The 25,059-nt window shown below is 50.1% G+C and overlaps 1 protein-coding gene across 15 annotated transcripts in view; it reads right to left on the bottom strand.

Moving 5' to 3' along the window:
* TSPOAP1 (TSPO associated protein 1) overlaps nt 1-25,059 on the bottom strand; it is a 73,109-nt gene that overhangs the window by 46,037 nt on the left and 2,013 nt on the right. For 14 of the 15 annotated variants that reach the window (XR_012051483.1, XM_072916819.1, XM_072916816.1 and 11 more), the window contains exons 2-7: nt 14,239-14,346; nt 12,523-12,651; nt 10,145-10,321; nt 6,723-6,977; nt 1,352-1,459; nt 441-524 (exon numbers count right to left, since the gene is read on the bottom strand). Coding sequence is in view for 14 of the 15 variants with exons in the window: in XM_072916819.1 (XP_072772920.1) it covers nt 441-524; nt 1,352-1,459; nt 6,723-6,977; nt 10,145-10,321; nt 12,523-12,651; nt 14,239-14,346 (861 nt within the window). In the remaining variant the exon portion in view is untranslated. The remainder of the gene's footprint in view (nt 1-440; nt 525-1,351; nt 1,460-6,722; nt 6,978-10,144; nt 10,322-12,522; nt 12,652-14,238; nt 14,347-25,059) is intronic. The other variant, XM_072916818.1, reaches the window with a different exon arrangement.

The raw sequence follows: 25,059 nt of genomic DNA, 5'->3' as shown, positions 1-25,059 counted from the left end.
AACCCAAACCAGCCTTTGATCTCTTGAGCAAAGCAAAGCAGAAACAGAAGGGAGAAATCCAGATGTTCTGCTAGGAGCTGCACAAGTTCCCTGGAATTAAAAAGGATTTCAGTCAACAAAAATCACAAGAAAAGACAGTGAGAATATGTTATTACCATTTCAATACCTGTCTGGAGTGCCTGTGAAAATGGTTAAGTATCTCCCTAAATTAGCAAAGGCCACAGAATTTCATCCACTGATTTGTCTAGCCATAGTCAGCCCACAGGAGACTAAATGAACAATTCCAGCCTTAAGGGCTGGAGTCCCAAAAAATGTCCAAATGAACAGACACACTGGTGATTCCTCATTAAGATGAACTGAAGGGAATCCAAGAGAGGCACACAATAATTTAGCTCCTCTTCTCCCGTTATGCTCTTAAAGTAGGCAACAAGAACACTTACTAGTTCTTTGCATCTTTTATGCTTTTTCCTCACTTCATGCTCAAGGTTTTCACATTTTTTGCGCTTCTTCTTGAGTTCAACTTCCTGCACAAAACAAACAGAAGTAGATCAGGAAGCCCTGATCTACACTCTTACAGTGCATATGAAATTCAAGCCCAGCCTCTCAGACCTAGTGCTGCATTAGTTATTTTTATTTTCTTATGAAAATCTCTTTGGGACAAAGTTAAACAATGTAGAAACCAAAGGAGATTTTTCTGAAAGTAAGAAAAATAAAAAAAAAAAAACACCCAAATTATTCCTCTTTTCCCCGAACCTTCTGTCTGGAAATAATTCTGCTCCCACATGCATGGACTGTTCCTATCTATACAGAACAGTAGAGAGGAAAAGGTGTAGGAGACAACAACAGATGTTCTGTATAAAATTTTCATCTTTAAACACCAGATGTGCTATTTTAGCTCCTATTTGAATTCCAGTGACACCTAACAGAGCACAGACATCCTCTTGATCTGCAACTACTCACTACCCCTCAGATCAACAGGAGCTGCTAAACCTCCCTGTGCACTGACTTAATTGCTGGAATAATTCACAAGGGACACATTCCTCATCCACATCTGTCCCCAGTTCAAATAAGTCTAAACCAAACACAGCACAGAATCTACTGCCATGTTTCCATCTCATCTGAGTGTGACATATTACCCTGTCAGCCCAGCACCAGGACCTGCCACCCAGCAACAATCTACATGCAGAATGCCTGTGTTGTTCTACCAATTCCTCAAGCTGCCCACTTTTGTAGGGCAGCTGCACCTAAAAAGATTTCAGTCCCCAAAATCTATCTGGACTGCACATATGAAACCCCCAACAAAAATAAGAAAGTAGCACACTCCTTCCCCCAAACCAGGTTCACAACTCACCAGCTGCTGTATCTGTTTGCTGCTCTCCTGGTTTGTTACTGCATTTTTGGGAGGAAAATTTTCATGTCCTTCAGAGGCAGGTCCCAGTGGTTGCACACCTGGTTCCACCTGAAAGCAGAAGAGATGCCAGAGAGCTCAGGGACATCCTGAGACTATAAAGCACACTAAGGGAAGAGGGACTTTCCTGGTGGTACCACCCAGGAGAGCAGTGCTCCACAGGGAACTCCTAATCTCTGAGCTGCACCACTTGACATGGAGAAAGCTGGAGACCTCGCTAGGGATCTCTGTGCTGGGAATATCCTGGAGCCCAGTGCCAACCAGCCCAGCTTGACTGAAGCATCTCCGAGGAACAGTGGGCTCCTGGAAGCTCTCAGATCCAAGCTCCCATTTGTGCCTCACTTAATGATCCAATGAGAGGCAGCAGCAACGCCTTTCACAGCCTTCCCCAAAGTGACAGAGAGAAGGGAGAACACAGCCCACAAAGGGCAGAAATAAGTGAAGATGTCAGAATCTGAGGGCAAGGAAGAACAAACAGTACCAACAAATGCAGCATCCCCCTCTGCTGGTAGCTGGGAAGGGCTAAACTGGCAGCAGTGCCATGGCTTTTGTGCACCACCAAACCAGATGAAAGGAGACACTTTCTATACACATTTGTACACAAGTTTCTAACAAAATGGCTTTTCATTTGGGTCACAGACAAACACACATTAATCCTCTGAATTTTTGCTCTCAGCTAATACTTGCCTTGCATTATCTGCCCAGAACAGCCCTGACTGCAGGGCAAGGACTGAGACACACAGAAGAAAACGGGTCTTGATAAGGTTTAAAACATTAATTGTGAAGTTATTTTTGATAGAACAGATTTTAGGGACAGATCTTTATGATCATCAAAGCAAACCTGTACTGTGAGGAAGCAGCAGGACTTTATGAATCCATCTCAGCCTTAGCCTTCAGCTGACCTCTCCTCAGACATGGGATTCCTCATTTCCCTCTGAACACCTTCAGTGCTGAGGGATCCATGGGATGAGCTCTGAGCTCCCTGTACAGCCAGCCATTAGGGTAGTGTCTAAACACTTTACCTAGGATGTGATATTTCATCTATTTTTGGCTTGAAAAACATAGGTTTTATCTACATCTATATTCATGGCTCTTATGCTGAAGGCCTGAGAGCTCCAAGAGCTCACACTCAAGCTCAGGCTAACAAGGATTTCTCATTTTTTGTTTAAAAAAACCAAAAACTCTGAAATCATCTTCCACATGAACCTTGTTCCCTACCATCCATGGAATAAGGTTCACTGCCAGAGTCCAACAGTCTGAGCATCGACCAGCACATGGAAACCTTGGGATCCTCCACCCAACCCATGGCACCTCAAGGGCCACAGTGCTTGGAAGCTTTCAGGTCTGCTGTAAAACCCATATTTAACTGTGGAATAGCCCTGTGGAAATGTTTCTGAGACTTTTTTGCTTTTCACTCACCTTTCTTATGCTAAGTATCAAACTGGTATTTCAGAGAATCCCAGAATCACTGAGTTTGGAAAAGACCTCCAGGCCCATCCAGTCCAAGCCGTCCCCAATCCCCACCTTGTCCCCAGCCCAGAGCACCGAGTGCCATGTCCAGCCCTTCCTTGGACTTCTCTGAGGATGGGGACTCCAAACCTCCCCAGGCCTGAGCATACTTCCAGGAAGAAATTCCTCCTGATGTCCCTCCTGAACCTCCCCTGGCCCAGCCTGAGGCCGTTCCCTCTCCTCCTGTCCCTGTTCCCCGGAGCAGAGCCCGACCCCCCGGCTGTCCCCTCCTGTCAGGAGCTGTGCAGAGCCACAAGATCCCCCCTGAGCCTCCTTTTCTCCAGGCTGAGCCCCTTTCCAGCTCCTGAGGCTCCAGCCGGGGGTGCTGCATATCACATGGTTCAGCCAAGGGACTGGCAACAGCCTACTCCCTTCACCAGTGCTGTCAGATTTAGCCTTGCTGACTTATTTGTCAGCCAGAACATCTTCTGGCAGTGAGGCCAGACTCTCCTGAGTCAGAGAAACAAAGCACATGCACAAGAAAAGCCATCTTGTCTGACAAAACCTACAGGATCAGGTGGAAATCAAGGTATGGAAGGGTCATTCAAGGAAGGGGGCAGGGCAGAGGGAAAAAAACCATCTATGCATCCCTCTTCATCACAGCAGAATCTGGGGGGGGAAATGGGGGCTGAAATCTCAAACGATGAAGAACAAGGCTGAGAATCTCTCTGAAACTGAACTGTCTATATGAACTGTGGAAGCTAAGAAAATAAAGAGTAACAAGACACCAAGATTATGTAATATTCACCTCAGGGTTTAAAACCCCCTTTGGCATGAACTGAATCCCTCAGTTCAGAGGAACTGAATCAATCCACCAGACAGCAACTGGCAGAACAAGAGGACACAGTCTAAAGCTACATCAGGGAAAGTTTAGGCTGGATATTAGGAAAAAAAATTTTACTGAAAGAATAATAAAATACTGGAATTGTCTTCCTAGGGAAGTGGTGGAATCACCATCTCTGGATATGTTTAAAAAAAGACTGGACTTGGCACTTGGTGCTATGGTCTAGTTGTGGTGTTAGGGCATAAGTCGGACTTGATGATCTTAGAGGTCTCTTCCAACCTCATTATTCTGTGATTCTGTGATTCTGTAATCCGTGCAGCAAGTCGCTTCTCCAACATTGCCTTAATACAAAATACCTGGAAGATGGCAAATGCCATTGCTTCAAGAGTATTCCAGAGTTTAAAGCATATTCCAGTAGACATCTGTAGTAAGACAGACCAGTACATTTGACGCTATTTCTGGGCAAACTGATACAAACTGCATAGGACAGAAATACTTTAAAAAATCCAAACAAACTTGTGTTACAGCAAGGGGAAACATATTCATGGATGTATACAGAGTTTTTTTTAAGATGTCAGCAAGTAAGTGGGTGAGGGAGGACCAGTAAGAACCTGCTTGGGTGCTCAGAAGACATCCAGCTGCTCTCCTTTAACAGATGTTTGCAGATACTGACCCACCACGGGGCAAAGGGAGGGTTTTCTCTTGGCTAAATATTCAGTAAACCTGAGAGGGCTGAGTAAGAGGGAGCAGGGACTGTGCTCTGCAAGTACTGATGCAGCAGAGACAGTGATGAGGGCACAGTGACACTGAGTGATTACAGAGACTAATGATGGTTTAATAAAGAGTGCTTAGACAAAAACGTAAAGAGATCTTCTGGGAAAGGGAGAGAAAACTTCATTATGCTGTCATATAAATCAACGCCACAAGCATCCAGGATGCTGCTGCACACTGCTTCCCCAGCACAAAACTGAGAGAGAAAACACACAAAGGAGGGAGACAAATATAATGAACACTGAATAATGGAAGAGGCTGGAAAGAAAAAAAGAAACAAACAAACAAACAAAAACCACAAAAACGGCTGAAGGAGAGTGTCGGAATCTGTGCTATTGATGATTCCGAGATTGTAAAAAGTCTCTGTCTTTCAGCCCCGCTGCCAAAGCAGAAGCCATAATTCGTCTGTGCTGGTTTTAAGGTTGTTTATTCTGTTTATCTCTAACATGTTCTGCTGCCCTGCCGCAGCTCTGTCCTGCAGGGCAGCGTGTGGGGCTCTGCCCTCAGTGGGATGTTACAAACATTAAATACCAGAAACTACCTGTGCTGGATTTACAATAACGTGCCAATATCTGTCACCTACGTTGAACAGTGTGTCCCCAGCCTAAACCAACAGAAAAATGCCAACACCACAGTGAAACATGGAGGGCATGAAGAAGGAGAAAAAGGACAAGACACACCAAATTTCCTCCATCTTGTCCCCTTTGAACCCCTAATCTAGAATCCTAAAATTTTACTTTTGCACCCATGCCACACTTAATTAAATATTAAATATTATTAATTAATTATTATTAATTATTAATCAAACACTCCGAGCTTGTAATTCATCCTGTAAGATTGAAAACTCTTTTCCATGGACAGAGATCACAGACAGTGTCTCTGGGGGCTCTGTCCAGGGGGGTTCCTGACCCCTGCCAGGGTCCCAGACCTGCCAGGGCAGCCAGAGGGAAGCCCTGGATTCCCACAGGAGAGCGGTTTATAAACCCAGGAGTGACTTGGAGGAGAAGGACAAGGAATGAATATTCAATGCATCTGCTGTAAGAGCCGGGGGGCAATAAACGAGACCAGCTGGCGGGAAGGCGGGGGAGAAGATACGCAGCGCAATCTCCCAGCGGGGGATGTGGGGTTGTATCCCACTGAAAACACGGCAGGAAACCGGCAGAGCCCCTGGGCGCCGCTCCCTCAGCATCCCGCGGCTCGGACAGCCCTGACTCGCGGCGCCGCGGAGGGCCCGGCCCCGCGGAGGGCCCGGCCCGCCCGGCCGCGCTCGGTGGAGCGGATCCCGGCGGGGCCCCGGAGCCGCCCGGCGCGGCCCGGCCTTACCTGGCGGCGGCGGAGCGGCCCCGGCCGAGCCCCGCGGCACCCCCGGCCCAGCGCAGCCCCGCTGGGGCCCGGCCCGGCCTTACCTGGCGGCTGCGCGGCCGCGGCGGGGGCGGCGCCCTGAGGCGGCCCCGGATCGGCCGGGCTGAACCACTGCGGGCGGAGGGGCCCGGCCCGGCGGGGCCGAGCGCGGCCCTTGGCTGCGGGGACACCCGGGAGCTGCTCCAGGGCTGGAGCCCCTCTGCTCTGGAGCCAGCCTGGGAGCGCTGGGGGCGCTCCCTTGCAGAAGGCTCCAGGGAGAGCTCAGAGCCACTTCCAGGGCCTAAAGGGGCTCCAGGAGAGCTGGAGAGGGATTGGGGACAAGGGATGGAGAGATGGGACTCAGGGAATGGCTCCCACTGCCAGAGGGCAGGGATATTGGGGATGGGGCTGGGAGGCCTTGGCACAGGTTGCCCAGAGAAGCTTTGGTTGCCCCATCTCAGAAAAGCATCCACGGCCAGGTTGGACAGGGCTTGGAGCAGCCTGGGATAGTGGAAGGTGTCCCTGGCCTGTGGTGGGGGGTGGAATGAGATGCACTTTTAAGATCCCTCCAATCCAAACCATTCCATGATTATATAAAGAAGAAACATTACTTGCTTTCCTGGGTGAAAAAACACAGCACGCGAGCCCTGTGCTAGGGAAAATGAGCAGGACTGAGCTCCTGGCATGGCTTAGCGTCCCTGCCCTGGTGTGGTCTGCCAGCAGCATCCACATCCCTCCTTACCCTGAGACCTGGTGTTGGAATGTGTCCCTTTGGAAACCAGCACTGCACCTCTTTGCAGTGGATGTGAACCACAGCCCTCACCTTCTCCAAGTGAAGTTCCCTAAGAACAGTGATTAACTGAGTAATTAAATAGGCAGACTTTCCGATTGCTGACTCACTTGTCTTACCTCCCTGCAAGTTCTCTCTCCGAGCGCTGGGTCTCCCAAAGCCTCCTTTGGTCGAGGTGCACCTTTGAGGCAGGAATTGCTTGGTCCTGGACATGTGGCAGCACTGGGCATGGCACTGCCTGAGCTCATTTTGGAGGAACGCAGACACTCCTTGAAATTCTTGAGCGCGATCTGCCTCTGGAGCCGCAGCACCTCTCGCTGGGATTCCCTCAGCAGGCGGTCAAACTCAATGACGTTCAGGCAGCAAGGGTCATCCTGTGGGAAACCAACCACGGCCCATGGCACTGACAAGCTCCAAAAGCTGGACATCTCAAATTTAACATGCAGACTCCGAAAGAGGAGAGGCTGGGGAAACCCAGGTAGTGTGGCACACACACACGTGTTGATTCCTGTGTCTCCAAGGCCACAAAACTCACTTTACATCCTTTATGCAAAAACATGAGGATAAAACCCAGCCTGTAATGCTCCTGCATCTCTCTCAGCATGATGTGCAGGGCTTTTCCAAGCATGGGCCATCTCATCGCATGCCAGCAGGGAGCGTGGCAGGATAATGTCATTTCACAGCCCAGCCAGACCAGAGCTCTCACTACTTTCTTTACTCCTTGGTCTGGGTGCTGGCAAGCACTTGGCTTTGAGAGGTTGCAGGAATGAAGAACACCTGGGATTTGGTCAGTTCTTTCTCAGGGTAATACTTGGTTTCCTAACATTCTTCATTTCTCTCCTCTCGAGACAGTATGTGTGATGGACACCTATCTATAGCACAAGGGTATTGCTCCCATCCATTCATGACCCAAACACAGTAGCTTTTGAAGGAAACCAGCACAATCTGAGACTCACAAAACTGGGGAGAATATGTCACCTGTTTGTTTGATTCTTCAAAGGTTTCCAGATTTCAGGAAGCTGAAGAAACCTGCATGTCCATATATACAAAATCAGGTTACGAAAACCTGTTTTTAAAAATCTGCTGCTGGAGGAGAAATTCCCCTGAAAAGCTTCTAAGCCAGAGAATTCAAGACATAACTGGTATCCAGGACAAATTTAATTGCTTCCCTGTTTGCTTCTTCTTTGCCCTAAAAATAGTGTGTGCTTTATAAATACAGTTTGTGGAGAGAACCATGGTTACTCTCACACTGCAAGGGGGAAACTGAGGCAACATTAATGGGAACTGATTATAGGTTCAAGAATTGAGCAGCTGGGCCCCCTCTCTGCCAGACACATGTTCAGGCTATCAGGATAGTAGTTCTTTAAGCAAAATTGTCTGGGGCTATGTATACAATCTCCCTTCCCCCACCACAAAAAGGCAGCTATTCCCAATGGACAGCTTCTGAAGCCTGGGGGAATAAGGGAATAGAAAAAATCGGAGCCCTCCCCTCAGTTTTTATTATACTGATCCCCTACAGCTGTTCCCCCCAGTCCCCCACTTCCAAGAATCCATGCTGCAAGAAATTGCAGCCTGGATGTAGCTGGAGCTGGGGGTTGGTTGGAAGCAGATCACTGGAGTATGATGTCAGGAAATTATTTTATTCCATCCTAAGAGCCCTGGCTTTGCAAAACAAGGCCAATGCATCTGCAACCCAGAGTGCAGGTTGTGAGTCCTGCTACTGCCAGGGAACTGAGTGGATCCACTTCATAGTTACGAAAAATTTCTACTGATTTAAATACCCAAGATTAAAATTGATTTGATTACAAAATCTGAGTGTGCACATCATATCTCTGCATAAAACACCCTTCATTGGCATAATGTATTTTGCATGCTGCAGACAGATTAGAGCAATTTGGAATTTTAAGTAGCTGGAAATTAAAATTTAATGAGCGGTTTGTTTGGAAGAGAAATGGGGAAAACAATATCAGACAGAATGATCTATATTGCTCTCTTTTCTGTGGATTCCTTGCTCAGGCATCAATGTCCCAGTTGCTGGTGCCACAGACAGGGCACCAGGGACAGGGTGGTCACCCAGGCCAGCCTAGGAAGGCAGTGATTGAATTTGTCAGCCCGGGGGGTTGCACCCATGTGCTTTTTTCTTGGCCGGGAATGAATCTTGCTCACCCACTTCTGTCACATTCCTTTGCAATCTGTCATATCTGTCCCTAGCAGGTTCAGGTTGCCCAGCACACTCTGCTAGGAAAATCAGAGTGCTTTGGAGAGGGTCTGTTCCCCTTTCTGTGGGGGCTCGAGATGAGAAATCAAACAAATGGGAAGGAAACTTCTTGCTGACACTGTAGAGCACAGAAAGACCTGGATATGTTTGTCCTTTGGTTGAATGCCAGGCAAGATCAATGGGGCAGCTCTGTACAAACACCAAATACAACCCACTGTTCTAATCCTGACTAGATCTACATTAGGGAAAGACTGAGAACCCACCTTCAAACCTGCAGTCAAACTGAATGTGTGGGGAGGTCAGGGACAAAAATAAAACTATTTTCAGTGAGGAAGTATTTGTCACCTAAATACCACGTAACTAGGACAGGTAGAAGTGCAAATGTTCAGCTCAGCTGGGCGCAGGAAGGTAGGATGTCACTTGACCACACTCACATTAGCAAAATGGAGAAACCAGCATAGGCTCAAGTGTTACTGAGATCCTTTGGAGATTTAAACTGACCTAAACTGCAAGCATCCAGTTTGGGAATCAAAGATGCAACTTAGATGCTCAGAATAGGTTGCTTTAGTCACCTTGAGTGGGAACCATCTCACCCAGCCCCAGCTGTCTGCAGAGGCTCCTTTCAGAACCATCACAGGGAAGAGCTTTGCAGGAGCTACACATCTGACCAGTCCTAGATCTCAGGATGAGCTGAATTACCACTTTATCCAAGCATTTATATTGGCATGGCCTGTGCTGGTACTGAGGGGAATGCAGCCCAGGAGCAGACACCAGCATTGCGGATGGTTTCAATGAACACCCAGCCCTGCCTGGTGATTTGTAGCCTCCATTATAAATATGTCAGGAGGTACTGAGTTATCCCCAGTCTAATGGTGGCTGTGACTCGTCAGAAAGCTGCAGCTCGAAGCTTGGGATCTTGTTTTTAGGAAATGTGCTGGTTGGCTTCTCAAATAAATGCTTTAAAAGGAGGGCCTGCTTCTACATCTTGCTTGCAGCTCAGCCCTTTGAAAAGTCACCCTGTGTCTGTGACTTCTCGGGGGTTTCCAGGGAAGGAGTTTTAGTCACTGCTGGAAATGGCAGCTCAGATCATGAACTGATAGAGGGACAAGCAGGGTGTCCCCCAACACACTTTTCTGGAGAGATATGGACAGTCTCTGCCACACACTCCCCCAAATGTCCCCACTCAGCTCACACATCAAATCCCCTCCCCTGTTTTTCCACTTGAGACTAATTCCCCCCACACTACTTCCCAGAGTCTGGTTTCCATCACTGCTGTTTGCGCTTGTCCCCAGCCCCAGAGTGATGTCCCACAAAGTGTCTCACCTTCCCTGCCAGGAGTTTAGCCTGCAGTTCCCGGCATTCCTGCTGCAGAGCTTCAATCTGCTTGTCTTTTGCCAGGAGAGCACTGGCTTGCTCTGTCAGGTCCTTGGCACGCTGGCGGGCAAATGCTTTTTTGCAGAGTTCCAGGCTGGAGCCCTTCAGAGGCATTGGAGCAGTTACCTACACCAGAGAGAAGTGAGGTGTGCTCGTGTGTGATAACCACCACCCCATCACCCCTTGGTGGTCAACAACCACCACCCCATCACCCCTTGGTGTTCCTTAACCACCACCTCATCACCCCTTGGTGGTCAACAACCACCACCTCATCACCCCTTCGTGTTCAACAACCACTTCCTCATCACCCCTTGGTGTTCAACAACCACCACCCCATCACCCTTCGGTATTCCTTAACCACCACCTCATCACCCAGCACAGGGAGCACTGTCAAAAAATGCAGCCTGGCCCCAAAGGACAAACAAACAGACAGAGGAGCAGAGGAACTTTCTGTCCTAAAAAGTAGAAGAGGAAAGGCTGGATGGAAAAGTGGCTCAAAGAATAGGTGGGAAGGACAAGGTACTCAATAGGTACAGCCAGCGCAGGGGCTGCAGGCAAGGCAGAAGTGGGGAGGGGAAGGAGGGAAAAACAGGATGAGGTAAAAAAGACAAGAGAAGACAGCAGAGAGGAGGGGAGAATGGCAGGAAAGATGAGCATGGGACCAAATATAGCATGGGATCAAGGTTAGAGGCGGCAAAACCAGGAAGAGAAACACAGATTTCATGGGTTTCTAGTAGGAAAGAGCTTCTGCAGGGATGGGCAGAAGATAGATAGAAAAGCAGAGTCTAAGGAATGCCCAGCCAGGGCCAGTGCAGCCAGGGAGGACTGGGAGAAAAGCAGGACTGGAGGAAAAGTAGTTCAGGTTCACATGCTCCCTGGGAGGGAGGAAAGCATAGGGTGGGGATGGCAGTGTGGTTAGGGGGAGTGGGACAGGCAGGGACAGGCAGATGGCTGAGTATAGGCTCTGCCCAGGCAGGAGCTGAGGCTGACTGCCACAGTGTCCCTGGGATGTCCCAATCCCTGGAGTTGACTCTCCCACTGGGTGCCAGTACTACAGACTTTGATGAAGGGGCAGCTCAAACCCTCTGTTCATCCCAGCCCTATGGGCAGTGAGGATACATCCAGTTCCTGGGTTTATCCAACCCTGCCTCTCTCTGCCCAGCTATTTTCATCTGCACAAAGCCTGACAGTCTGAGAAGGGGATCCTCTGCTGCCACATCAGGCACACGGAATCTTCTGGGTGAAGTTTTCTTCCCCAGGTCTTCCCAAGCATCTCATGCATGTGCAGAAGCTGTGTGGCCATGGCTTCACAGGACCTGGGTACCAAGCACTGGAGGGACCTGGTGCCAAATTAAACCCCAGCTCCCCAGGGCCCCTTCTCTGGTCATGCCTCCAACCCACCCTCCAAAAGGCTCAGCCACCCTAAATTGCTGCTGTCAGGATACGTGCGCCAGCACAGGAGTTCAGCAAGTCAGTTCTCCAGGACTTGCACAGTCTCTAAACTGTCCCCACCCCAAAGTTTCACTGGGGAAAGAAATAAAACAGTATTTGTATAGGTGCTGGAGGGTCTGTACAGTATGTCAAATGGTTTCTCTCAACCTAGTATCTGTCAAGTCTTTCTGTTGCCCTGCAAGTACCAAAACCCTGTGACAGACAGTACCTGGGGACAGAGAGGGCAGCAGTGCTAAGAAATCCCCCTGCCTTTTCTCCAGCACAGCTTTCACTTCCTCCTTTCTACCCTAAACGGCTTGAATTCCCCATCACAATCCCTGCTTTCCTTCAGGAAGGTGTGCCCAAGATCTCATACCCTACAGCCACCTCCCACTGCTGCTGCACCATGTCACACACTCCAGGGTTCTCAACAAGCTGCTGTTGGGTTGGAAAATGCAGAAGCCCTGTGGCTTGTGCAGCATTTCCAGCGAGGTGTGGATGGGACAGAGCTGCCTCTCACCCCTTCCTGTTTTGCTTCACTGCACTCCTTTTCTTATTCAAAATCCTTCCTGTTTCTTTTTGATGAAGTCAGATGAATTCTTTTCACGACTTGCCCAAAGAAAGCTGAGTTAATTACTTTAAACTATGACCTTACAGTAAGAAACCAAGCAGGAAGAAATTCCTCAAACCAGCCCCCAAGAGGAGTAGAAAAGCTGGCGACAGCTGGGGTTGGTGATTCCTGCTCTGCTATGACATGCAAAGCATGTTTGCTGTAGGTTTAAGAAAAAGGGAAAGGAAAGGCCTTTCTAGCTCAATGGAAGCAGAAAAGCAAAGGTCCTGGTGGTGAGGTGCTCTCCCAGCCCAGCTCCCCAGCCACGGCAGGTCTCAGCACCCACCACTTTGAGGTTGGCCTCCTGCAGCTTGCGGGCTCTCTCCTCCAGGCGCTTGGCGATCACCGCCAGCTCCGCGTTCTTCCTCTTCAGGTGCTTCACCTTCTCCTCGGCCTGGGGGAAGCAGCTCCTGCGCTGGAGAGCAGAAGGAGAAGTTGGAGGTGAAGCCTTCGCTCAGGAGCCAACATCCCTGCCTCTACCTGACCTAGGCAGGGCACACAGGCCTTTTCCCTGCCAGGGCTTGGCCTGTTCTCCTGGAACTATCCCAACCATTGAACAATCTCTGTTGCCTCTCCAGTCCCTGAAAACTGTGTTTTACTAGTATTTTTTGTTAATGTAACCTCTTGGTCCCCCTAAGATGCCCTTCACCCCACTCCAGACCATCCCACATGATCCCCCTCCATCCACATCCCTGTTGCAGGCTCTGCTAGGACTCAATATGTCTCCAGCATCAGGGTATTCTGGCCACCCACCCTTGGGGCTTTCTCTTCCAGAGTCTTCCCAGTTTATTTCCCCAGGATTACGGGACTCAACACATCCCTGAGGATTTGTACTGCACCAACACAGCAAGCTTATCTGTGTCCTTTCTATCCTGACACCAAAGCATGAGCAGGAGAAGGCGACAAAGGACTTTATGATATTTGCAAAGCAAATTTCGTTTTTCTTCCTATTGATTCTGTTCGCTCTTAATCCCCTTTTATTTGTTATCTGTCTGTTCCAATAAGCTGCCTCTTGCCAATGGCTCCTTCTCCCAAGGTCAAACAGAGATGCGTTATGCTGTCTTTTCACATCAGCAGAAACGTCAGGTTGACTGATCCTGACAATTATTTCCCTCCTTGCCCCCATGAGAGTGCACCATGAGTGCCTGGGCTGGAAGGCTGAGGTTGATTTTTAAGAGTCAAAATTTGACACACTGGCTTGTGCTTCACTAAATCCAGATGATTGATAAGGGGTAACCCCTCAGGGTGCAGGTCATGCTGAATTTATGCTTTACTGTAAGAAAATGATCTAAAATATGTGTTTTGAATGGGGTGATATGAATCTGAAATGCTGAGCATGGCTGGGCTGCACCCCCACACTGCAGGGCTGGGTAAGGGTGATGCTCTCCAGGGAGGATGAAGCAGGGAAATATCCCCTCTTTCCTGAGAGTCCTGGCTAGCCCACCTGGGGAGTCAGGGATGAGGGAGGGGGCAGAAGGCAGATGGCCCAGGCTGTGGCAGCCTGGCTTGGCTTTGGGGTACAGCTGGGGAGGATCTTGGTTCTGGGCTCTTGTGGGAGCAGGGGGCAGTGCTGCACTGTCATCCACAGCCAAGACGGAGTGAATCAGTGTTTCTGCTTTTCCAGTTAAAGAGGAAACAAGAACAACTTCCCCTCCTCTGCCCAGCCCTGCTCAGCACTGCAAGGAAGGGTCCAGTTCCAGCTGATGGCTGCAGCGTGAAGGCACCCAGGGGACTCATAGCACCAGACCTCCTTTGTCCTTTGGCCCTGCCCAGATTATCCCATGAGCTCAATAAGCATTTGGACAATAGTCCTGCATACAGTGTGACTCTTGAGGATGGTTCTGTGTAGGGCCAGGAGCTGGACTTGATGATTCTTATGGGCGCCTCCCCACTCAGCATGTTCTGCGATTCTGTGATCTCTTAGAGTTGGCAGCAGACAGCAGCTCTCTGTGTCCAGGACTCCTTCCCAACAGAGCATCCCATGAGAGCATCCCCTGCTCACCAGCAAGCTGTTCTCCTCGGCCAGGCTGGAGCAGCGGTGCCGCAGGTCCTCCAGGGCACTCAGGAGCTTTGTGTTCTGGCTCACAAGGAAGTTGTAGTCAGCCCCACTCTGCAAAACAGCACGGAGAGGGCAAGGCAGGGCTTCACCTGCCTGAGGCATGTCCTGCAGGACCACAAGGCTTCAGCTGCCTGGGGCTGGGACTGCAGGTCCTGCAGGACCACAGGGCTTCAGCTGCCTGGGGCTGGGACTGCAGGTCCTGCAGGACCACAGGGCTTCAGCTGCCTGGGGCTGGGACTGCAGGTCCTGCAGGACCACAGGGCTTCAGCAAGGACACAGCAGCCCCAGCCCTGTGGTGAGCCTGGCCTGGCTGTGCCAGGGGCTGGCAGGGTCAGGGAGCTGGTGGCAAAGGGTGGGATGTGGGGGCTGATTCAAGAGGAGGCAAGGTGCTGCATGTCCACTGGGGGACAACTGGCCTTTGAGGCCATCCTGAGGGTGACTGCTGCCATCTCCATAGCTTTAAGAATTCTTTCAACTTCCACCCAGGAAAAAAGCCCAGACCCTTCTCTTGTCCTAAGCCATGGCACCATCCAAACTGGCTCAGGTGAAAGATGGGCAGAGCCAGCCAGACCCAGGCAGGCAGAATACAACCCCTGGCACCCCATGCACGTGTGCTTCTCCCCATGGTTAAAGGATGCAGTGGTCTCCAGCACCACATGGCTTTGGAGGCAAGCAGACTTCCTCGCCCTCTTCCCCACACCAGCACTCATGTTTGGTGCAGGAGCCAGATGCCAGATCATCCTCTCTGTGTCAGCCTTGGCTCCAAAAGAAGGCAACATGCAAGATTCTTTGCAAACACCACCTTCATTTTGCCACCTCAAAAGCAGCAGCAGCAGCAGCAGCAGCAGCAGCAGCTCTGCCAGGAGCTGTACATAGACTTTTGTGGTTGCTGCTTCCTGCCCAGAGCAGCTCGCCGCAGGCTCTCGACTGGAGCCAGCTCCCAGCAAAGATTTCTGGGCGTTAGCAAGGCTCAGAGCCCAGCTGCTGCTTCACAGCTGCCATGTGGCAGTGCCTCAGGAAGATCCAGCTACATGTTTTCCCAGCAGCCAGGCAGGTCTTGCAAGACCCACTCCAAGAGCCCCAGAAGTCTCTGCTGAAGGGCCGTGACCTTCCCGGTGCGCACAGCTCTGGCCTGCAGTTTTCCAGCCAAAGATACTGGAAACATCTCTCACTCCCAAAGGAATGCTTCCCAGGAGCTTCCTGGGTAGCTCAGACAGGAGTTCAGCTCTAAGAGGTCTGAGACTGGCTAAAATTCATGACACTTTTGAACAATTCTGGTTTCTCCATCGTGTCCAGGGCAGGAGACCAGTGCCACAAAGTCCCCTCCCACTGAATTCCCCAGCGTGGTGCCATGTCCACGGCTCTCCCAAACTCTCACACCTGTATGGAAATGCCTTGACAAAGCAGGGAGGGAAAACACAGCTGAAGGAGGCTGAAAACAACAAGAAGAAGAAATCAGAAGATGACACCCCAGCCCTTCCCATCAGCCTCATGTGGTATCCCCAGTCCCATCAACTCCTTGAGACACCAGGATACGATGTGCCATGAGCTGACAGACTTTTGGCAGAGTGATTTGTAGATGCCCACCCTCCACACAGAAATCCCAGGGTTAGTGAAATGCCCCATAGAAGGAGACTGTACTACTACCCACACATAGCAAAGTAAGAATATATCTTCCTCTATTTTTTTTCCCTCCTAGGCACTCCAGGCCACTGTACTTGGGGACATCACATTACAGCACCGGGGTGCCCTCTCCTGCTCTCCAACAACTTAACCATCCCAGGGATGGTTAGACCCAGGAACAAAGGAAATCCCTGAACCCAGCATCACAGGGATGCCAAGAAGCTCCCCTGGGAGCCATGTGCACAGGTCTGTGCCCGGTACCAGCTCCTGCAGCATCAGTCCTGTCCCTGCATCTTTACAGGTACAGCGAGGTGTCCCAGAGACCATTTCTCCCATCACCAGCTCCAGGAACAACAAAGCACTTCCTCAGCCTGGGAATCCACACTGCAGGTGACAAAGAGGGGACAAAACGGGGCAGGTTCATGGAGAGGGGTCCTACCAGCATCTCCTGTGCTGAGCATGGCAGTGCCTCAGGCTGGTCCTCTGCTGCCACCCCCAGAGCCATGCAGTGAAGTCAAAGTGCATTATTTCCATCTCCTTGCCACTGCCAAAAGGCCTCAAAATTCTTGTCTGTAGTTGCCCTGAGACAGGGCAAGCACCATGAGCCAGCAGCCTCTGCACTGGGATGGGAGCAGGAGAGCTTTTGAGGAGGAGCTGATGTGTCCCTGCCTCCCCCACCAGCCAGTCAGGACTTCTGACATCAGCATGGGGTTTCAGCAGGGAACAATCAGCACCTCCAGCATGGCATGGGGATATTTTGAGGACCTACATTCAAATTTCTGCATTTGAAACCCCATTTCTGTAGCTATAAACCATTTCATTAGGTCAAGATGCAAAGGCTCATAACCCCTCATAACTCCCACCATGCCAGGCTGCCCCCAGCTCAGCCCAGGTTTGGTGTCATGACTCCAGAACCCGTGACATGGCAAAGGCTGGCATGTCCCTTCCCATTCTGTGGATGTGGCAGCCTCCCCAGGCAAAGTGCCACGGAGCAGGAGAGTGTGGCTGTGTGTTCAAGGCTGGGGCCAGGCACGGGGCCATGTCTCCCCTGTGCCAGCATGTCCCTCTGTGGCCGCAGCTCCTTGGGGCTTTGCCCAGAGAGGCACAAGGGACAGCAGCAGCGAGAAGACGTGGAGGCAGGAGATTCTCGCTGTGCCAGGATGTCTGTCCCATGTGGGAACCTCACTGCCACAAAAGCTTTGCCAAACCCTCCTGTCGGCTCTGAGCCAGTGCTGGCTGTGTCAGCTGAGCCCTCCTCCAAGACCACAGAGCGCCTGGAACCGAAGGGCTATCCAGACGTCATCCCACGCTCATTAAACATTCATTTACTATAATGAAATGGCTTTTCATTTATCAACTGCTCTGCAGCTCCTTAAGGATCCCGTGCTGCATGGCTCAGGGCTCCCGTGGTGCATTTCACGGGGAGTTGGAAGAAATCCTTAGGTAGGAGAGACACAGAGGCTCCCTTCAAAGCGACTCATTCCGATGAAGATAGACAGAAGTGTCAGCAGGAGCTGGAATCCAAATGCATTCCTTGGTCAAGGAGGTTTGCTGTGAGCCGAGGCAGGGTCTCCGGGCAGCCACATTCCCCAGATTAGGAGCACTTGGCCACTAAAAAATTAACTTAAAAATTAACACAAGTGATGCGGTCTTTTGCCACAGGGAAAGTTTCTAAAATGAGAGGAAGGCAGGAACAGAACAGCAGGGATGCTAAGGGAGGAGAGCAGGAGGCACGTGACTCTGAAGCCTCTGTTTCATCTGTCATGTCTTTTGGCAAGTAAAGCCCAAAGTTTCCCCAAGATACATTGAAAACAGCAAAGAAAGAAAAGCCTCAGCATGGCAGCTGCCAGAAAACTGCTGCTTTTTCACCTGAAAGCTTCAAATGCACCGTAGAGCTGCAGTGGCTTTTGCAGGGAGAGATGCCCAGCCAGGCTGTTAAATGGGTCATGCAGGCAAAATCCCTCTGAAGCACCCAGCATCCAGCACAGTCCTTAAAGTCCTGCAGAAAACTTGCAGGAGGCCACGGGGGGACAGTAAATCAGGCAGGCAGCGCCTGCAGCCCTGCTCTGCAATGCGGCTGTGGCAGTGCTGGCACCGCAGCATGGCCTGGCACCCACCAGCCCAGGGCTCCCACAGCCAGCCCCGGGGAACAGCCAAAGGCTAAACCCAGCCTTGCTTTGAAATCCCTGCTGAAAGTCAGACAGGGAGGATGAATTTACCAGGTGGACCCATGAGCAGGAGGTCTCAGGTAGCCTTTGGAAATAGGCAGGCACACAGCTGATTTGAAAGCATACCTAATTTGAGGGTGTAGAAATCACACACAATTTAAAGGTGTATAAACTACTGACAATTTCAAGATGCCCTGATTTCTCCACCTGCAGCTGCTCCTGGGTTTGCTTTGCAGGAGCCATCTCTAAATACAACCCCTCTCTGCAGACACCTTACAGAGTGACCCAGGTGAAGCTATCACAACTCTCCTGCTATCTTGGATATATTAAATCTACCACCTCTCCTTCATTTGAAATCATTGTCCCCAAACCATGTCAAAGCCCTTTAGCTGTTCATTCCAGATGACTTTAGTAATTAGTTCCCTTAACTTCTCTATCTTCTTCACTTGCAAATGAAGCCTGTTATTGCCAATCCATTTTCTCCTCTTCCAGACAGTTTCAAGGGAATCAGCCACCTCACAGGACAAAATCATTTCCCATAGGCTGCTCTTTTGCAGTGCCCTCACTGCATGTCAAAAGCAAGACAAAAATAGCCTCACCTCCTGTTGGGTCAGTGAGCAGTCAGCCCCAGCGCTGCCGGCACAGCGAGCAGCCAGCACATCCCCACCCAGGCAACAGGGACAGGGCTGCCAAAGGAATAGGAGAAGGAAGAGACATGCCTGGGATGAAGCTTGATTCTCCTGACACTCCTCTGACAGGCAGTGTGCCCCGCTGTGCTTGTTCTGCTTCCTTCTCGCATTTTGCGCCGTTCCTGGTTTCAGACACAAACATCTCTGTTGTGCCCTTGCCTTTAGGGCACTTCCCCAGAACCCTGTGTGCTGCCAACTCTCCTTTCCATCAGTCAGCATTTTCTCCTGCTGCCTACCCCTCTTCCAGCCTACTACTTGCCCTTAGTTATGTGATTTCCTCATTTATCTGATTTTTATCACCCCATGTAACTAATTCATGGAAGAAAAAATCCATCCAAGGCTATTAACTTCAAAAATCCTGCCTCCAGCATGAGGAGTGCTGGAGCCATGAATTGGACGATATTCAGGGAATATTCAGGAGAGCAGTCACTATACATTTGCTGTTTCTCTGCATTTCCCCAGGCATCCCCTCCTGCACACCCTCTGACCACTGCTAGCTCTTCATATGCTCCTGACTGGGTGTTCAAAATGAGATGCAGCTGAAATGGAAGTCTCGCAAAACCAGGTTCTCTATCTTAAAACCCTTTGTGGAAGCACCATTATGAATCCCAGGAACACAAACTGAGCTATTCCAGGAGGAGAATAATCAGCTCAACAGCCCTGATGGACCTGGCTCACTGTCCTTTGATGAGCTCAGCTTCTCCAGCCTCCCAACCAGGGAGAAATTAATGTTCCTGCAAAACTGAGACAGGAAGGAATGTGAGTGGAAAATAACCTCCCAAGGCAGAGGATCAGCTCTGCAAAATCCAAGGCTGCAGCTGGGTCCAGGGTACAGTGTGACACCATTCCTCACGTTTGACAGCAAATCCAAAAGACACGAGGATTTGCAAGAAGGTGAGAGAAAATGGCACTGAAATATCTCATGGCTGCTGGGAAGGTGGTTCTGAAACGCTCCTGAGGTGCTGCACATGTGATTCTTCATCCTTCACCATCAGACAGAAAATAGGGCAGGGAATTGTGAGGAATGTAGGGTTTGGAGAAGCCGTGGGCAACTCTGGCAGGGGACAGGTGCTGCTCAGGGTGCAGGTCCTCATCTGGCTGAACACTGCTGGTGTCACCAGTTCTTCTGTTTGACCAGTTTGCTCCTGGCCCTGCTCTCCAGTGGGCTATGGAGATGTGTCCCTACTTCCAGATGGCCAAGACCCGCCTGAAGCAGAGGCACACAAGGTCTGGGTGGCCCTGGACAGGCTTTCCCAGCTGTGACCCAGCTCTCTCCATGTCAAGCACAGTGTTTTGCAATCCCAGGTTGTGTGCAGCCACAAACTGCAGCTGATGCATCAGATAACCTGCAGCAGCACCAGGTTGTGTGACACTCCTCAAGTACAGGAACATCACCCTCCTGCTCCTGGGCCACTGTGTGACCCCTGGCCACCCCTGTGTCCCCTGCAGGGTCTTTGCCCCCTACACACCTTGTAAGAAAGATATCTGCATTTTGTACGGTGAAAAAAAGGTACAAAGCCTGTTCTCCCAACTACCCTTTGAACACTGGCGTACAGGTGTCTCCCTTGTCTCTTACCAGATCCAGAAAGATTTGGCCAAGCTCCACTCTTGGTAAAGCAGGACTGTGCTCATCCCCACTGCACTCAGGGGATGTTGCCATTCCACTGCCACCTGGGGAATGTGTGGGAGACAGGCTGTGCACCATAAAACCTGGTCAGGCTCTAACATTCTGAAACCAAGACAGCCAAGATGTCTTTTTCCCCCACTGCAGAATTTTCTGGGTGCTGCTGAACAAATCATTGAATCTGCAGAGAAGTAGCTCATGCAGCATTATTTCCAGTATATTAAAAAAAATGCAAAATGTAGAAGATGTGGGAAGCAATGTGTGAAAAACTTCAGTGCAAACACGGAAAGAGTTCACAACCTCTGCTGCTGTGTACTCATGCACATTGCAAATTATTTGAGCTAAAACATGGGTATTGGCTTACTATAAGACATTTCTGGAGCTTTTTGTTGCTTAGCTCTAAGCAGAGGTCAGTCTGCAGCTCCCAGCACTACAGGCTCAGGCTCAGACCCCCCTGAGGTCTTTGTGGAGCATCTGGACTCTTTCTGGACACCATGTGTCAGATAATTCTATTTTGTGAACATGCAAAAAAACCCTGGTGAAGATGATAAAATTTAGTTTTTTCCAGGTTTGGTATTTGATGGCTGGAGTAGTGTGGCAGCAGCTCTCTGGCCACAGAGGGCAGGCACAACTTTTCCAGGCATTTTCCCGGGGAAGACTGTGAGCAGAGGAAAGAATGAGAAACAATTCTTATCTCCACTTGTTGCACCAACTGTTGTGCACATGTGGAATGTGTCGCGGAGATTTGTTTACCAAAGGGTAATTTCATAATTGGACACTGGATGTTGTTTAGATAGATTGACCAGTTAGGTCAAAGCTGTGTCAGACTAGCTGGAAGGGTTACTAAGTTTCTTAATATACCTACAGTATAATATAGTATAAGATGATATAATAAAGCAATTGATCAGCCTTCTGCAATCATGGAGTCAATGCTAATTATTACCCAACTGGAGACCTGTGGTGACTGAGTAGGGATTGTTCTCTGATATCTCATCTTTCCTGTAACAGAAACACTTCCAAGAAAGGCATGAGACTTCTGCCTTCACCCTGGGAAGCCACTGAGCTGCAGCTCAGTAAATCCCCTGCCCATACAGAAGAGCCACAGCCCTCGAAGAGGATCACAGCTTGCAAAGTCAACACCAAACTCTCCTTCTCACCACAGAGCCTCAGCAGCAACATCCTGGTCACAGATATGCTTTGATTAGGTGGAATTACTTGATTCCTCAACATAATCAGCTCTGAAGAGGTATATTTGCTCTTCCACCTTGCAGAGTACCTCAGGGAGTTGAGGGGTAGATTTTGTATGTACAAGTCACTTTTTGCCCAGAAATCTGCACTGCAGTTTCTCACCCACTTCCTATTTTCCAAATCACTGTCAGCATCCCAGGGGACAAGAACACATTTTCTTTTGGGTAATATTGGCTAAAAACCTGCTCTAGTTGCCCAGGCTATGGCATGATTTGATAGGAAGGAATTGTTCCCTGGGAGGGGAACAGGGTCCCCTGCCCTGGCACAGGGTGCCCAGAGCAGCTGTGGCTGCCCTTGGATCCCTGGCAGTGCCCAAGGCCAGGCTGGACAGGGCTTGGAGCAGCCTGGGACAGTGGAGTGGGACTGGATAAGCTTTAAGGGGCAACCCAAACCACTTTGGGATTTTGTGATTTGAGGTTGGGATCAGTGTTCTTCTCATCCTGGTCACGGGCTGGCAATGGCCAACAGCAGGACGGTGTCACAGCCCTGTGCCAAATCCAGTTTATCTCCAGCAGCCCAGAGGAGCCAAGGACACCGTGAGGAGGCACTGCTTGGTGTCCCTCACCCTCCACATCCCACACAAGTGACCTGGCCAAGCCATTTGGACATGTCTTTGCATAGAAGGCATGAGCTTAATCAAAAAAAGAGCTAAGATGAGCATTGCCTTCCCCTTCCTAGTCTCACTTTGCCTAGTTTTCCATTCATTCCTACAAATAGAGAGGCACTGGCTCTTCCTGGCAGGCAGCTGTCTGAGATGGCCATGCATCCATAGTGCTGCAGCAAACAGCACTAAGGAATTTGCATGAAGCTGTGCACTTCCAGGCCAAGGAAAATTAATTTACTCAGATTTTGAGCATGATAGAATACAACCTTCTAATTGGGATTGCATGAAATGGCAACATTGCCCAAGGTCTCCCTGTCCTACTGCAGTCTTTCATCCTACTGACCTACCCTTCCCAGTCAAGGGTGCAGCTCTACACACCCTCAGACACTAAATGAACAGCTGAACCTCTTGAAAGTCCACAAATTCCTGCAAAAGGCACTGAGTTCATCATTAAATGCAGCTTGGCCTGAGCACTTGGCATGGAGGATATTTACCAGCATTTTATAATTTGTCTCTACTTTGTTTTATTAAGCCCTACTGGGACCAACAGGTTTTTTGGTGGAGTTTTTTTTTTTTTTTTGGTTTGGTTTGGTTTTTGGGGTTTTTTTGGGTTTTTTTTTGGGGGGGGGTGGTTTTTTGGGGGTTTTGTTTGTTTGTTTGTGTTTTGTTCATTTGGGGTTTTTTTGTGGCTATTTAAATTCCTACTAACTGGAGGACTCCTTGAGTTAAGCATTTTCAGTTGGGTTTATGGATTTATTGAATATTCTCAGCTCCACATGACCTCAAGGGAAGCTGAGGCTAGGATTTTAAGAAGTTCAAATCCAAAGCAACCTCTTGTGATTGAAAAGAAGTCATGAGAACTAGCTCAGAGCACTCTAACTGTGCCCCTTGCCTGTGGGGTTCTGGGATGGGAACAGGGAATGATCAGCTGCTGAGCTCATCCCTTCCATGAGTGATTGGGGGAGCTTGGGGAGATGAGTAATCCTGGAAGGGAAGGATGCAGGGAATATGCAGAAAGTGAACAACCTTGATCCTCTTCCCCCTTGTCCAGTGTAGGGCACCAGGAGGGATCCTTCCCTTCAACAACCTCCTCCCAAACCACCCTGAATGTTCCAGGGCCAAAGCAGATCCCACTGGAGCAGCATCCCCTGGGATATGCAGGCAACTGAGCTCTTGCGAGAAGTGCTCTAAAATCCATCTGACAGCATTCTGGGAACTTTCCAATTTCCACAGACTGTATCTGTGCCACTTTAACCTCATTCTTCCTACACAGACAACGTTTTTCTCCTTCTCTGATATTCATTATTTGCATTGGGATCCTACACCCCTGCAGTGCCTGGAGATTCGCAGCAGGAAAGTAATTTCTTATGGCTCATGTCCACACAGAAAGTTTGGGAAGCAGGACCAGAGCGATTCCAAAGGCCCAGGAGGAAGGATATACTTGTGACAACCCCCAGACAGCATTATACAGTGGGGCCATGGTGGGACACACTGCTCTGCTGAGGAGCTGGGAAAGCCTACAGTGCCTTGCAGGATGTAGGGACATGGGACAAATGGACAGAGAGATGTGAGCACAAACCTCAACAAGGAAAATTCACACCAGGCTATGGAGAACATCTCTCTGGTGGGATCCCAGCCCCTGGAGATATTCAACACTTGCCTGGTCAGGACATGATCAGCCTCTTGCATCTCTGGAGCTTTCTTGGGGCAGAGGCTGGATGGGAGGTTCCAGGTGTGTCCCTTCGTCCCACCTCCCTAACTCCAGAGCTCCTCTGCCAGCTCCCAGACAGGAGAAGGGCACCATTACTCTCCACACTGCACTCAGGAGAGATGCAGGCAAGGACACCAAGATTAACTTGACCTACAGACAGTCTTAATGCCTCTCCACAGCCTGTCCCCGAGGGAATGGCTGAGCAGTGGTGGCAGAAGCTGGGACACACAGCAAGAGCTTCATCATAAAATCAACACCTTTAATCAACTCTGTCAGCGATGAGCCCTCAGGAGGCTCTTCCCCACTCCAGGAGAGGACTCCCTGGGGGCAGCTGTCCTGTTCAGACAACGCAGCTCTGACATCCCAAGGACAAATGTCCTAAAGGAAGCTCAGCTCTGGCAGCACAACACACATGTGTGTCCCAGCCTGGCCAGGAGAAGCCAAGTTTTGGAGGGGAGCTGTGCAAGCTGGGCTTGGCCCCACCTCTAACATAGCACCTTATCCCCAGGCTGGAGGGTGTCGCTCCACAGCCCAGCAGCACCAGCACTGGGGACAGCAGCACTGAGCTCCCTCCTGGGGTTGAACTGGAAGCCTTTCACATCCCCAAAGCCATTTGGCTCCACTGCTGGATTTTTTTTTTTTTCCCCGGGAAAACACAAGGTAACCTTTCTGGAGATCAATATCAATGTTAAAGATGGTACTGCCACGATACTGCCAGCACCACCCCAATGACATCACAGTGCCACTGTGGCACTGCCATGATGCAGCAGAGTAACACCGATCCCACAGCACCATCAGTCTGGCACCAGAGCACATCACAGCACCACAGTGCCACTACAGTCCAGGGTGCTCTGATGGTGATGCCATCATGCCATGGGAAGGCTCCCACCTAGCTAGGAGCCTCCAGGATCACAGGAAAACCCTCAGTGCAGCCCAAGGACCAAGGCAAACTGGATGGCAGGTGCTCAGCAGCCACCTCCATAGAGACCAATGGGGGGACCCACTGCAGGGTCAGCAAGAACTGGTGCACAGCTCCCACCCTACAGCTGCAGTTCAGCTGCAGGAGCACCCACAAACACCCCTCTCAAACAGCCACT

The sequence above is a fragment of the Taeniopygia guttata genome, chromosome 19, assembly GCF_048771995.1.
Source record: "Taeniopygia guttata chromosome 19, bTaeGut7.mat, whole genome shotgun sequence".
In the NCBI taxonomy this organism is placed as follows: domain Eukaryota; kingdom Metazoa; phylum Chordata; class Aves; order Passeriformes; family Estrildidae; genus Taeniopygia; species Taeniopygia guttata.
Note: the sequence above shows the minus strand (reverse complement) of the source record. Positions and strands in the feature narration are given on the sequence as shown.